Source organism: Formica exsecta, unplaced genomic scaffold, assembly GCF_003651465.1.
Source record: "Formica exsecta isolate Colony F162 unplaced genomic scaffold, ASM365146v1 scaffold69, whole genome shotgun sequence".
Classification (NCBI taxonomy): Eukaryota; Metazoa; Arthropoda; class Insecta; order Hymenoptera; family Formicidae; genus Formica; species Formica exsecta.
The window spans coordinates 315,259-331,275 of NW_021853455.1; the positions used below are offsets into that span (position 1 = coordinate 315,259).

The 16,017-nt window shown below is 37.1% G+C and overlaps 1 protein-coding gene across 2 annotated transcripts in view; it reads left to right on the forward strand.

Moving 5' to 3' along the window:
- The first annotated feature begins 6,941 nt into the window (after positions 1-6,941).
- The window catches only part of LOC115243086 (octopamine receptor Oamb), a 14,214-nt gene continuing 5,138 nt past the window's right edge, over positions 6,942-16,017 (forward strand). For both annotated transcript variants that reach the window (XM_029819763.1, XM_029819764.1), the window contains exons 1-4: positions 6,942-11,414; positions 14,533-14,670; positions 15,254-15,352; positions 15,470-15,597. In XM_029819763.1, the coding sequence (XP_029675623.1) occupies positions 11,154-11,414; positions 14,533-14,670; positions 15,254-15,352; positions 15,470-15,597 (626 nt within the window). In that variant the 5' untranslated portion in view covers positions 6,942-11,153. The remainder of the gene's footprint in view (positions 11,415-14,532; positions 14,671-15,253; positions 15,353-15,469; positions 15,598-16,017) is intronic.

Here is a 16,017-nt window from a genome sequence, read left to right on the forward strand (position 1 = left end):
ATATATTAAAATAACATTGGTGATTTCTTTTTGAATTTTGTATTTTTTTTTCTTTTATATTATATTATGTTTATATGTTTAATTAATTATATGTATAATTGATTTTGTCTTTATATTATATGAGCTGTAAAGCACGCTTTTGGATCCACGAAATAACGGATTGGTTGTATTCTTTAGATTTATCAATATAAGTTTAATTGCATTTATATTGACACGGAAGTCGAGTAACATCATACCAACAATCCCGTTCGATGAAAACTGGCAAACTCTTTCAAATCCCCGTTTAGTCACAATTTAGGCTATGCAAACTTTCGCCAGAACGCCATCGGTTTCTCGTCGTCTCTTCTTTCACGTCATTTTGTCGAAGTTACATTTTAAATTAAATAAGCGACGTTTGCTAGGGGAGCGAATCTATTCCGTGTTGGGCCAAAGTCAAAGTCGGAAGTAATTCCGAAGGGACTTGTCTCCGCTTTGCAATCCTCACGAGAAGATCTCGACAATATGTTTACGGCGTCTTAATTGTAGTTAAGCAAAAAATCTAAAAAGAAGTTTTTATATATTAATTTATTTGTAAAAATTATTTATTTTATTTTACTAAAAATATCAGATTATGATTTTAATGCTATTTGTGGAGCAATTAAAATGTAGGACGAAAATTTAAATATACGCAAATATACGCAACGCGTTGTATTGAGAGAAAAATTTATCCGCTTTTGTATTAATCTATAACAGGGATGTCTTTGTAATTTTGCAGATAAATGCTTTTTTTCAAAAGTGCAACTGTATTTAAGAAGATATTGAAATATATTGACGTAGGCGTATCGATGCTTTGTGTCTAAGCTTTTAGGAAAGCTTGTAGCATATTTCTCAGCGAGATATTTTTTCAGAAGCATACGTCAATTATCCCCGTATCTCGATATTGATTTTAGCTGCGTGCGTTTGTTCTACTTCATACGTCGATGCACATCGAGATTTTCGCTCTTGACACCCGTTATTAATCAGTGAAGTGTAATTTCGCGCGACTTATGCTCTCCTCCCCGGAAGAACAAACTTTTTCCAGACCAGAAACGAAGAAAGAGAGAAGAGATTCGATCCTGATATCGAAGCCGCGCGGAATTTATACCGGATCGAGAAAGCGAATCTTACGGTAAGATACGAAGGGGAAAATTTATGTACGCCGCCGAAATGAATGGAAAGATACCGGCGTGGCAAGGTAATGTCCCGGGAACTTTTCTTCGAGTTGTAGCAATTTAAAGTTTTCGGACTCGTTAAACAGCCTCGCGCTACTTTGGCACCGGCATGATTCCGATGAAGAGCTATGTCACGTGCCGATTAAAAGCCAATCTCTCGAGAAATTGCGTGAGAAATTGCACCGAGTTAGAGACAGTTTTCTATCGAGTTAATTTTGATTATGAAAACTGATTTAGCTCTTAAATTTTTTATAAATTACTTGAAAAAATAACTGCATGCTTCATATTTTGCCAATTATGAGAAATACAGAATTTATGGCGGTTTATATATTTTAATAAAAAGATTTAAACGATTTAAAATTTTTTTTATGACTCGTTTTCACCTATAATTAACACTATAATTAACGTTATAGAAATTACGAAGATAAAATAAAACAAAATAGCTGTACTATATATTATACGCTGTGAACGCGATATAATTGGAATAGGTCAAGCTTCTCGCATAATACGTGTCTCTTCACATTCTTTGAGGTTTTATTCCTGGTTATAGAGACGCTTTTTAACTTCCCGACCGTTTCGAGCTTCTGTAAACATAAGAACGGATGAGAAAATACGTAGTTTCACTATATACTAAAGACGCACTGTATACATGTATACATGTATAATCATCCTCTTTCGTGCGCGCATCTTCGCATAAAGGGCCGTTTCTTTTTTACAGCCAATGTACATGCATACGTGATGAACCTTGTACTCTTGTACTTACACAAATGTTCTGTAAGGCTCCTCGCAGTACAGTGTTTTCCCTTATGTATATTGCACTACTCGGGTTTATGCATATCCTCTTTTTTTACATTGCGTGCAAATACGGAATTTTGTCGATTAATGTCCGCTCTTTCGGATTATTTTTTTACAAAAGAAAACACGTTTTTTTATCCATTTTTGAATATTATATTATTTTTAAAATAACAAAATATATAAGCAAATGCGCTAATGGATTCTTATTATTAATGGATAAACATTATATTGCGTTAGATAAATATTATAACTCTAGGCGTGACAATATTTCAATAGCTGAGACAATAAAATATAATGAACAATAATATTTTAATATATATAAATGAATCATAGAGAAAGATTCGCAGAAGAATGAACACGAAGAATGAGAATCAACGACATAACTGGGTGAGAAAAAGTAACTTATATATATATAATTCTTTACGCACATAGACACGAAGATAAAGAACAAATGTTAATTAATAAACGTAATACTCTTGCTGGCTGCAAGTCGTTGCATTGCCTCGGTATTTCACTGTTTGCTGTCTCTGCAAACATATATATATGTTTAGTGTAGCATCTCGCGTTTTTTACCGTTCCTCATTTCTTTTCTTCTTCTTTCTGTTTATCATTTAATAAATTTTACTCATAATCCCTTTGTCATATTTGTTACTGTGCATTTTGCATACAAATAAAGAGAGGGTAAACAGCCACGCACGCTTTTAACGCAATTAACGTTTTTTATGCAATTTTTTTTTTCATGTCGATACATATAGAAAAATAGAAAAACAAATATCAGTTTTCTCCAAGTTCTTTTATGACTTATAATTAGCAAGCGACTTGCTCTGTATTTGTAATTTTAGAATAAAAATGTAAATAAAAATGACACTCAAGGGAAGCAGATTTAAAAGAATTCGAGGCTTTATATATTCTTCACTTTTCTAATATATCGTAGAATCAAGGATGAAAGAATATGAAAAAATAAAATTGTATAGATTGTATATTTTATTATAAAAAATTATTTTATTTCTATAATTTTACACGCATATGAGACACTCTTTTGATGACATGATATTATTTTAAATTATTTAAAGACATATAAGCACAAATTATTAATTAATCATGGTATTAAAATTTTTTTATTGTACATACATTTATACGCGGAAACATTCTGTTATTGTCACATTCTATCTTCGAACATTTCCAATGAATTACGTCAAACGTCCCTATCGAACGGGTGTTTCACTTGGATGCACCAGGTGCTGTTGAGATGCACTCAATTGCAATTAAAAAAAAAAACGAAGAAAAAGCAGGACTTTCTGTAACCTACTTACAAATAAGATGAAGGCATACAAAGTAGATTATCAAAAACTAGAGTGAACGCTAAATTATTTAAATAAAATTGATTTTTTTATATAAACGCTTTTAAAGTGAAAATCAAACATCATCGTATAGTATCATTGGTATTATTCAAATTCTTGTCGGGGACAGATAATGTAACAGCCGGACTTCTGCAAAACGGAAGAGAGACTGTAGCAGTGACCTACTTTGTTTGCTGTCTCTGCAAACATATATATATGTTTAGTGTAGCATCTCGCGTTTTTTACCGTTCCTCATTTCTTTTCTTCTTCTTTCTGTTTATCATTTAATAAATTTTACTCATAATCCCTTTGTCATATTTGTTACTGTGCATTTTGCATACAAATAAAGAGAGGGTAAACAGCCACGCACGCTTTTAACGCAATTAAAAAAAAAAAAACGAAGAAAAAGCAGGACTTTCTGTAACCTACTTACAAATAAGATGAAGGCATACAAAGATAAATTACAAATTTTATTTTGTATCGCACAATATAAAAGATATATTTTATTTTATTAGATCCAAGTGCAGAAAATTAATATTGGAAATATGACCAAATTACGAAGTGTTTTAATCTATAAATACATAAATATACGTATAAAAATATTTATACGTATATTCGCTTTTATATATGACATTAGATGGATAAAATTAAAAAGATTGACACACACACATGCAATTATATGCAAGAAACTAAAATTGCAGAAAATTTACGTCGCATAAACACGATTTACGATCACGAGCAATCGTTATTGGCGAAATATGAAGATTTGTAAGTGGCTTTTATTGTAGGTTTACTACGCGTATGGTTTCCGAATAAAATTGTCGAGAGAAGTCACTTGCATGTTGCGAGTCGCAATTTTGGAAGAAGGAAACGCACGCGTAATGATACTGATTGTGAACGATAATAGACCGATAATCCTCGTTTTTAGGATCCGTGTATTTCATATTTGAATGGCAATTACCGTCCATCGGTTTTTCTTTTTGCTCGCCCGGGATTGTCCATTCAATTCCATCTAATCTTTGAACAGAATCCTCTATCGACTTTGCGCACACCACAAATTCCACTTCTAGTATATCCGCTTTGTTTTGTAGTGGCATGGAACTACCAAATTTATTCAGAATTCCAATAGATTCGAAGATTGCATAATTATGTTGAAATTTATACGATTTTTTTATTGCAAAGTATTGATAGTCATGACAAAATATATATAAAAATGATTGTAGATATTATTAGCAGGATTTATATATGTGTTTGAGTAATTTAATAATTAAATTTAATAATATATATTTTCTTAAATTTTATTTTATTAATTTAATAATTAAATTTGCACCATTATAAAAAATTCATGCATTTTTTATCTTGAACTTAAGTAAATAATTTTTGCATACATGAGAAGGCAAGAGATAATATATTCAACTTTAAACAGAGAAAAATATTATTGATTTAATTATTTTAAAATCAGTTTCCTAAAAAATTAAAAATTATGAATAAAAAAATTGAATTTTGTTCTACCAGAAAATACTTTTTTAAATATTATTATTTTTTTTTTTTTTATTAGAGGTTTGAAGAAAGAAAAATTTAATTTTTTTGTGATAAAATTTATTCCGTTAAATATATCCTCTTCCCTGTCGAGAAAACATACTGAGTAACAGCTGAATATTTTCTTATAAGTGCAACCTATTATCGTTTTACTTCGGACTCGAGCTGTCTCGTCGACAGTCGATGGTCAATCCTTGCCATAGTAACAACGAGATTTTTCTCATGCTTTCTTTTGCAGATGTTGCCGTTGGAGAATGGAATGAAGGCGAGGGCGGAATAAATCATCGGGAAGCCCGGTGGGATGCATTACGCGCGTTACTTCGAGAGAATCTCCTAAAGCGGCCGTTGTAGCACCAAGACCGATCGAGCGAAATAATGCGATCGAAGCGCATCAAGAAAGCAGCGCTTTTCAGATTGCTTAGATACAGACAGTGCGCCAGATGCCGGAAGATAACTTAGCGCATCCAGTGGCATCTAAAGCGATAAGTCGACGAGAGTAAAGAAAGGAGGATCACATACACATTTATATACACACACGTACACACATGCATACGAGAGCACGCGAGACTGATCGCGATCGTGGCGACGATCGACGAGCGTAATTTCACTTCACTGGCTGTGATTTTTACTTCTAGAATCCGATTTTCAGAGGCTTGATGCGCGAAAATTGTTAAGACTGATCAAGTTAGACTTTTCACAAAGAACATGCGAGACTGGAACGTTATCGTCGTAATTTGTGACATTGCTCGATCGTTGCTGATGCCGTTGCTGTACTTTGTCGTGTGATTAACCCTATATCCGTATTATAAACTGTGTATCCATATTGTAATACTGTAAACATTAATCGCGATCTGAATGTTATCCATGTTCTTTAAAGACTATTAAAAAATAATTAAGGCAAAGCTAATCTCATCTTTGCGAAAGTGCAGGAATCGAAACGTTGTTTCCCTTGCATTTATTAGCACCATCGTAGAACGCATTAGTTGCATATAAATGACGGCAAGAATTGCCTTCATGGAGCCGGCAAATTACGAAGCTCGGAACTACATTGTCGGTTAACGATCACGAAAGCAACGCGAACGGAACGCGATCCATCGTCACGGGAAACGTCACGTCGAGGAAACGTTTGTCAGATTTACTCGGCGTACTTCGATTCGCGTCTAACCACGTTCGACAACACGCTCTCGATTACCTGGCAGTGTTCTCTCTTTCTCTCGTCGTCGACGAGCGCTCGCTGTTCCTGAAAGTTAGGGAATCCCTCGAAAAGATCGTGAGATGTTCACGCGATTCGTTCAAGATCTACGATAACTGTGGCTGCGTCGAGCGGAAAAGCTCAAGAAGGAGAATTCGTCGGCATCGAAAAGTTTGAGTGGCACTCGGACCTCGTCCAATACTTGGATCAGGCTTAAAATTATTTCGCTGCATCGGCGGAAAGGAATCGTCGCGTCGTCAATATCGTTATAAAGTTATTCGGCGGTTTCGAATGAGATCGGAAAAATTCGTGAAATTTTGCAGCGCTTTATATCCATAGATAGTGGGATAATAACTGAAGAAGATTGACAATTAAAAAGGACAAGTCGAGAGGAAATATTAGAAAAAGAGGCAGAGGGGTGAAGAGCATTTTAAACGTTTGGATTGAGAGGGAAGAAAATTGAACGGCGGAAAAGAGCGGAGGAAAAGGTAATTAAGAAAGAGAAAACCGAGGTGAGAGCCGGTTGGGAGTCGAAATGTGAAAAGGAACTTGAACGGATAAATCGTCTCAGGTTTAAACGCATGGAAGAAATATAAGGGGAGAAATCAAAGCGACATTTTCGTTCGGAGTGTTTTTGCGGATATATATATATATATATATATATATATATATATATGGAGCGTGATTAAAATTGGAATTGCCAAAAATTCAGCCGTTTAAGACCAAAAGCCAGTGGTAATTAACGCGAACTTCTCGGACGTGATTATTTACACCGAATTTCTGAAAGGAAAATGTGCTTCATTTTTCGGCGCATTCGAAAAGTATAGATTAGCGTTGAAAGTGCTTCGACGAAATTAGATTATCAAAAACTAGAGTGAACACAATTTAAAGAATAGATTGCGACCAAATCCGAAGGGATCATTAGAAATTCATTCGGCATATCAGATCACCGGCGCAGATGAGACGTAATTAAAGAAAATTCGTGAGAGTGTCGAGCAAACTGCGAAGAGACATAATTGAAAATTCATGCGGCGTTTTAGCGCCTTCTCTTTTTCGTAAAATGAGCAAGGGACAATAATAGCCAGTTTATTGGATCTCTTAATCGATGGCAGACTTTTAGACGATTGACATAGCGGGATTAGCTTAGAATATCCGATCGAAAGTACAGACTGGTTGAATTAAAGATTCAAGCGACTACTTCCGCAAACTTGAATTACAAAGTGCGAACGAGGGCGAGCTATCCAATCGACGAGCTATCTAGTCCGGCAATTTCTTCGATTCCGTGGAAATATATAATCCGACGAGCAGAGGAAACGAAAGAGTTAAGGAGAAACGTCGTCGAACGGAGAAAAGCTATTCGCAGTTAAATCTGGCAACACGCTCGATAAGTAGGATACGAATCGTTTGTGAAGATTGTTGAAGCGGAACAAGGAGAGGATACCGTGAAGGAAACGTTGAAGCCTGAACAAACGACTTCAAGTTTTGTATCTACTTTTTTTTCGTAGTAAGCGATCGTCGAAAAGAGAAATAATACTTTTCGTTCATCTCTTTTGCAAAAACGACCATAAAAGGTACAATTCGATATCGATAGTTTCCGAGAGTGAATGAAACGCCCACGCACGTCCGAAAAAAAAAAGTAAGAGGAAAGCGTACGAAATCGGTCCATGAGATTAATCCACCGGGATTTACCGCGGGAATTTTCAGTATCAATTTGATATCAATTTATCCTGCATCTCTGACGCATCAACAAACGATCGCCAACGGAAAAATCGCACCGAAAACTCAACTCTCGCCATTCGCGGTGGAACGTGATCGCACTTCCAGAAAGCTGCCGAAAAGGCACCCTCTTTTGATTACCTTTTTTCGCATGTAACGTCAGTCTAAGTGGAAGCTTGCGAAAAGGCAGGAAGATATTGTAGGGATAGATTGCAATTTCCGGTCGGCCGCGTAACAGCAAATTCATTGCACCAGGAGGCGTAATCCTGAAGGACGAGCACGCGCGCGCGGAGTGTCCTGAATCGGGATTTCGAGACTCGAGACAGATACGAACGCGAATTCGTTTGTTAAAGACAGCACGCATATACGTTCGGGATTGTTTCTTCACTCGTCGATACGATCGCCTGACGAGAAAGAACGAGCGTCAACAAAAAAGGGAAGAATTCTGATTCGCGCCTCCGTCCCCGTGTCCGTCCGATGACTAGTCGTGAATAGTCACAACTGCTTGAGATTGTCAGAAGAAATTGAACATAAGATCACAGGATCGGCAAAGACGAGATTCTTCACGAAGAAGATTGAGTTGAGTGAAAGCACGAACAGAAGCGAATCGAGAATTTAATTTGAAGAATATGGCACAGGAAAAGAAATAATTTAACCCTTTTCTTCTCTCTCTTTCTTTCTGCGAGATTATTAAATATAAAACGACGAGTAATTCGATTTTTACATCCGAGAACGTAACGAGCGACCGTTTATACACGCCGAGATTCTCTCGACACGATAAAAAAACGGCGGCCGCGGAATAGAGATTTTCATTCAACGAAGAATATATGAAATATTCGTCGTTGAGTTGAGTGAGAAGCGCAAGTTGTCCCGCTCGCAAAGCGAACAGCAGAAATTACTGCTCCGTTCAACGTTGGCAGAAGAGCGAAATCTAAGAGAAAAATAATTTTTCTCACTCGTGGCAGTCACATAGCAATAGTAATTTGTCGGCGCGAATTGTCCGATCGTGTGCGTTCAAATGTTAAAGTTCAAAGCCTTTTTTCTCATCTACAAAGATACCGATAAGAAAATCGTATGTTCTTAAATAAACACGAGCTGGGAATTTATTTGACGACAGGACGTTTTCTTTGGCGAAACGTTCATTAGAATCATAAAACCAGGAAACTTTTATTATAATTACTAATAGTGAGAGAAAGAAAGCAAAGCGCAAGTCCAGGAGATGAATGAAAAATCTCTTCATCTTAAAATTCTTCAAGTAGAAAAGTTTCTTATATGCTTCTGAAATTTACTTATATATGTCTACGTGAGCGAAAGTGTCGATGTGCAATTAAGGTTTCAAGAAATCACCATCGATTTATATCAATAAAATTTGCCCATAGCTTCCCGAAAGGATCAAGCCGCCTCTTATCGTGGAAGCGGGTGAGATCGAGGGAAAGGCACTCAACTGATCGTGTCGACGCCGGTAAAATTCAAGAAGAGAATGCCAGTCAATGACTTCGCTTAATAGAAGCGACGACGCTGTTTTCAATTCTTGGTGGGATAACGTCAATCTTTCGAGCGGAATGAACGTCGGAAGATTTCCGTCGGATTCGATTTGGTAAGGAAAGAAGAAGGAGGAGAAGCACCTCCCGTCATACGAGAGGGTGAAGCCGCAGAAGGAGGAAGGGTCACGTTAGGTGGGTATGTGATCGTCTTGTGTGTGGCGGAAGCGAAAAGTGCAGTCGAAGCAATACAGCGGAGCTAAAACGGTCTCCGGAGAAGAAATTGCAGCCTGCTACTGTTGCGAGAAGGAGAGAAAAAGGGAAGAGAAAACCGACAACGATCACGACACGTGCGTTATCAACCCGTCGCCGAAGTTTGCTCGCTAAGATACGTTCTCCTTGTTGTATTCTGTCGTTTCTATTTAGGAAAACGCTAATGGACTGTGACACGTGGATCGTGTGACAATGCGGAGTTTCGTGATATTGACGTGGGCGATTATAGAGCGATCTCATTGCACGGTTTTTGTCGAGAATCACCCCCAGCGCGTGTTACGCCAGCGGGAACCGTCTCCGCGCAAAATCGCATTGAAGTATCGTTTATAGAATCTCGCGTTCTTTCATTCAATCGATAATTTCAGATATAACCGTGGATGGAGAAGAGAATCGCGCATAGAAAAAATTCAGCACGGGGGTGAAATAATCAACGTTACCGAGAAGATCCAAGTGATTCCATTGAAGTCTTTGATGCTGCTGATAAAGGAAAGAGCAAGCAATGCTTGAGAAAGCAATGTGATGATCTACAAATTCACGTTGATGAAATTCGAGAGAGGCGATGTGTCTCGCCGATGTAGATCGCGATTGCAATTCGCAAACAATGAAAGAAGAAGACGACGAGTGAGTCGCAGACATTCGACAAACTGGATCGTAATCCGTTGAATTTGATACTATCGACGCTGTCTAAAACACTACTCGTTGTTTAAAGGCCGCGTAACGTTAGACGATATCCAAGGTGCAACACGAGCGACCTGGGAAGGAGAGAGAGGAAGAGAGAGTGAGGGTTATCGATTATTCGAAACAACGTTTCGCGATTGTGTTCGCGACCGCGAAACTAAAACTGCCGGATTGCACAGTCTATGATCAAGTGTATCGGCAAACGTATCCGACGTGCGTATTAACGAGCTCATCCGACCGTAATTGTCGAAATATTGACGGGAATTCATACGGAGGATCTTCAACGGTTGTGTTCAACGAAAGTCACAAATGTAACCTCCGCTAAATAAAAATATCGGAAAAGAGGAGACAAGTGTAATAATTAACGTTACGTCGATAGTGTGAAAGCAAGTGTATCTCGTTTGACACACACAATTGTCATTTTTAATAATTCAGCGGTGATTTTAAATAATTCGAAGAAAGAGAAACGATCCGCATAATTCTGTTCTAAAGTAACGATCAATTCGCGACATAAAATCACATAATGTAAAGTTGCTAAATGATTTGTAAAGTGATCGAACATAACTAGTCAATAGATTAATATACGAAGAAAGTGCGATTGTGTCCTCGGATTCAAGGACTACGAAAAAACTGCGAGCTTCAAATTTTACTCCCGCGACACGTCAAATGAATCGATAGACCGTCGAAAATCACAGTTTTCATTGTCGGCGAAAACGTATACATTATAGTTTTCAGTGAAAATAACAAACATCACAGAGTGTCGATAACCGATAAGTGTCATTGTGCATCTGACGGAAGAAAACTTTGATTTCCTGATTATGGCGACTCGAGGTGTTTGGCGCGTTCCTTCTGATTCGCATCTCTCGTCAGCGTTGCCGTACACGAAATTCTCTAGAGTCCTTCGACAAGATCGCATGGGCGCACCCGAGGACCGCGAGAGTTAATTAAAATGCGAGAGCTGAACGCCACCGCATGCGCTGCTTTGTACGACGGCGTCGAGTGGTCAAGCCTGGGGAACGTGGTTACTCTAATCGTTCTGGCTATTGTCAATGTCATGGTGGTGGTAGGTAACGTCCTAGTCATACTGGCCGTCTACTGCACCAGTAAGCTGAGAAACGTGACAAATATGTTCATCGTGAGCCTGGCCGTTGCCGATTTGATGGTCGGGGTCGCCGTCTTGCCATTCAGCGCAACCTGGGAAGTCTTCAAGGTAAGTATTTTCGTTTACTATGCGCCTCATCTCAATTTTTACAATGGAATATAACGAATAGATACTGAAAGATAAAAAGACAAAATACAATCTTCAAAATAGAAAGATCGATGCAACACATTTTTTTTTAATAAATGCCATCGTGTTATATAAAAACGATGAAAAAGAACGATAAAAAAGAAACGTTTGATAAAAATCTGTTATCAAATAACGATCGTGTTTTATTAATGTATTATTTTATGAATGAAATTTCGCGTTTTGAATTGCCCCGTCAAAGTTGTATCTTGAATCGACGATAGTCACTTTGTCGCGACCAATAGTGCACTTTTCACGCGACGATTGTGTTGTATGTACAATGGTATCACAGTCGCGATGGCATTACGACGTATCGAGATAACAACGAGTTGATCACCAGCGAAATTCTATCCATTGATTGTTCATTAGCGTACAGTTTTCGACAGAATCTACCTGTTTTCGCAGTTTGAACAGAGCAAATTTTATTTCACGATATATCCACGTGCGACAGACGCGAGATGTATTTTACAAAATCAGAGTAAACAAAAAGAATACATATGTACTAGTATATACAATTTAAAGTTAATTTTAATTTTAATTTGGAAATTTTAATCTAAAAACAATTTTAGAAATATGCATCTTATTTCGAATTTTTAGATATTATATAATATCTTCTCTTCCCTCCTCTGCTTCTGCTTCTGCTTTAAAGCCTTTGTAGCGCCGTAATGACAATCGTATAAAATATATTCTCCAATTCGATAAATTGATGCGGTAATGCTTTCTTGTCTTTTATCTATTCAACATTAAGTACTACGTGAAAGACAGTCTTAGATGACACAAATCAATTTCGCTAAAATATTGTTTACTCTATTTTTCTCATACATTTAAGATATGTTTTCTTATAGAAAAGGAAATTTTTATAAAAAATGAATTTATATAGTAATAAAATAGTATTTCCGAGTCATAATTTTTTCGAAGGGAATATGTGCCACACATCGTTAATCGTGGAACGCGCGCTCGTTTATCTTTCACGACGATATAGGACATAGGATATTTCCTTTGCTGCGTGTCTTTCAACGAACTTTGTAACATTATCCCTTTTAATCTCTCGTCATTTTCTAATGCGATTAGAAAAAGTCACGAAAAGACGCGATGGCGCACTTTATCTCGAAATCACCGTCGAATAAGATGTGCCGGTTTAAGTGAGACTCGCGGAGGGCGCAACAGTTTGCCAGCTTTTCCCTTTTGGTCCTTTCAGTCTAGATTCCCACGATGCTCGCGATATTTACGCGCGCGCGTGTGTGTGTGTGTGTGTGGATATGCACGCGCGTGCGTGCAAGTGTTCGACGGAAACGGGTAGGTGAATGACGGCATGGGTATATAAAAGCGACACGAGTTTCTCTGTGGTCAAGCCAAAACGAGATGCTCCATTTAAGAGCTGGAGTTTATACGATATAGCGTGAGTTAGTTCTTCTTCCTTTCATTTTCTTCACGTTATGATACGACTCTTTCTGCTCCGCAAGGTCTCTCCTCCTTGCCATTCTCTTCCGGAGAGGGAATCGGTCGGGTGGCGTAGCATAAAAAGCGTTCTCAGCGTCAAAATCAAGAAAGAAAGAAGCAATAACGAGCGACTTGGACGCAGAGACGCACGGTGTGGAGAGCACTCGATATCTGCATTTAAGGGAAGAATAACTTAATGTGATAATGTAAATTTCTTAGAATATTCATAAACGCGAAGCGATCGTTTCGGTCAAAGTATTTGCGGTGGAACAGAAGTGAATATCGATTGGCATTTTCTTGAGAAATTAGATACCTCGGAATATCATTCAATTAACATTCTTCGAGTATGCCGATAAAATCTATCTATATAGGTATTGCCTGCTGATTATAATAAAATTTTAATTTTAATTAAATAACGCGTAATCCAACCTGAGAACAAAAATGAAACGGTTGCGTTATACCGCAACATACATATGTACATATCTATATGCATGCCGAGTCGCGCAAACAATAACGAGCAATTAATAGAATTCTCTCCCGCTAGTTGTCGATAACTGGTAACGCATACTATTCAGGTTTGCTTAACAACAAATTTAAACAGATTTCTTTGATATAAAGGGAAATGAAAAACGTTACTACATTTGCAAGTCCTTTGACATTTTTACAAAGTTTTATATGTGTGTATATATATTGCATATATAATAATGCTACTACTCGCAATACATTTTTTAATATTTTGCATTTGATTAACAGAAAAGTGACAAATATTCTTTTTTAATAACTGTATAATAGTCGCAAAATTATTCTTACACACATAAATCAAAATTTTCGGAACTCTCTTTTAATTATTTATTCAAATCGTGACAGAGAAAAAAAAAGAGAGCAAATGGTCAATAAATATAAAAAATCGTCAACAAAAGTAAATCGATTTTAATTGCAATTGTCAGCGAGACCGTATATTCGCAACTATAGTAAACCTCAGACAGTAAATAATGAAGGTTAATTACTGAATTCCAATATCGGTAGCGCGTTTAACACCACTCGAGTCAAAGCTCAATTTGAAGGTGGTTGCCACCCCGTAGAGAACCACACGTTGTATTACCCATCATTATGCGAATGCGTTGTGCGTACAACGTACATCACGCACGCTGCACGCATGGTACATGAGATTCCATTGTACGTGGTCGCATTGTGAATCATTGTGGTTTTGTGCATCGTCGATCTGAATGGGAATCGATCCGATCTTTGACAGGTGCCGGCTCTGCGTCTTATCTGATAACATGTTACGCATTATCGGTGTTAATGACGCGCATAATGTATCTATCTTACGCCGCTTCGTCTAACTAAAAAAAAAAAAAATGTATGGGAAAGTCGTTTACTTTCAATTCCAAATTAATTGCATTTTTTACATTTTATATTTTATATAAAATATCTTTAATAAAATGAACTAAATAGTCAAGTAAAATTAACGTTAAATTTGATCACTCGAGATAAGGATTAGATTTCGAAATCCGTATTTGCGCTTTTAAAGCTCAATACGACGAAAGATATACTATATTACATTGATATTGAATATATTTCCCGTAAATGTTCTTCTCGAAAGGTTTGGATATACGGAGATCTCTGGTGTTCCGTGTGGCTGGCGGTCGACGTTTGGATGTGCACGGCGTCGATATTGAATTTATGCGCCATCAGCTTGGATAGGTACTTGGCTGTGACCAGGCCAGTCAGTTATCCTCAGGCAAGTACCACTCGATTATCCCAGAGAGATTTGCCGCGCATTACGCATCAATCGATTTGTTCGTCCATCTCGATGTACTTATGCATAGCGAAACGATACGATTGTCGGGAATATTCCACGTAATCGCGAGCGCTTGCGACGATAAGAGATACTCAGTCAAGTTGAAAGAAAGTTTTTTATAAATGAGATTTTTAGATTTGTTTCCTCATTTATAATTCTATTCCAAATTTTTACCGTATTTACTGTTTGAAATATTTTGTTTGCAACACTTGATTTTGAAGCCGATTATATGCATTAATCTATTATATTTTTTGAAAGATTAAAATACAATCAAAGATTATAATACAATATAGTAAAATAGAAGCTACAGATATATGTTGTTGCAAATCTCTCGGATAATGTAAAATCTGGCATATCGGAAAGTTAAAAATTGAGAAACACAAGGAATTTATGATGGCGAATATTTAAATTATCGAGAATTTGCACGTTCTCGAGTCGATGAGCGCATAATCTCTTTAATACTTATCGTATCGACGCGTATCTCCGCGTTAATCGTCTCTCTTTTTCATTTCCATAAATCCAGCTTATGTCAACGAAACGGGCCAGAATGTTGGTGGGCACCGTTTGGGTTTTGAGCTTCGTCATCTGCTTTCCGCCTCTGGTGGGCTGGAAGGACAAACGGGTACGTAGTAGCCACGGCTAATCCGTCGCTTCGGGGAGATTTTTAATCATTGTTTGATTGTTTTCGCAGAAGGATCATTTATCCTCGCACGTTTAATCGCTCCCTCTGTTTTTGCAGTCACATCCCTCGTACAACATGACGTTTCCTCTACACAGCCCGTCCAACACCACCACTATACTTATACCGGTGAAGCCGTGTCCATGGATCTGTGAGCTGACCAACGACGCCGGTTACGTCGTTTACAGGTATGTTTCCTAAGAAACTCTTGGCCCTTTATTGCAGACATATCGGATTATGCCAGGGAACGAAATATATATTTTTTTGCACTGCAAGATAGAGTATAAATTGTTTTCCCGCACATTAACACCCAGATACTGTTATCGATGAAATAGACTGGAAAAACGTATTGAAAAATCTCTTTTTTACATAATACATTCTTTCTTTCTTGCTTAATGCATTCTATTTGTATATTAACTCGTAAACCGAAAAAAAACTAATTTATTTTGACAAATATTGCAGGAATAAGACAAGAAACATAAAATTAAAAACACGTGTTTTCCATTTCCTGATACTGTTTAGTTTTTATATACATATATTTAAATGTATTGACTATATATATATATATATATAATCGAGTATGTATAATTAAATTTAAAAAACAAAAT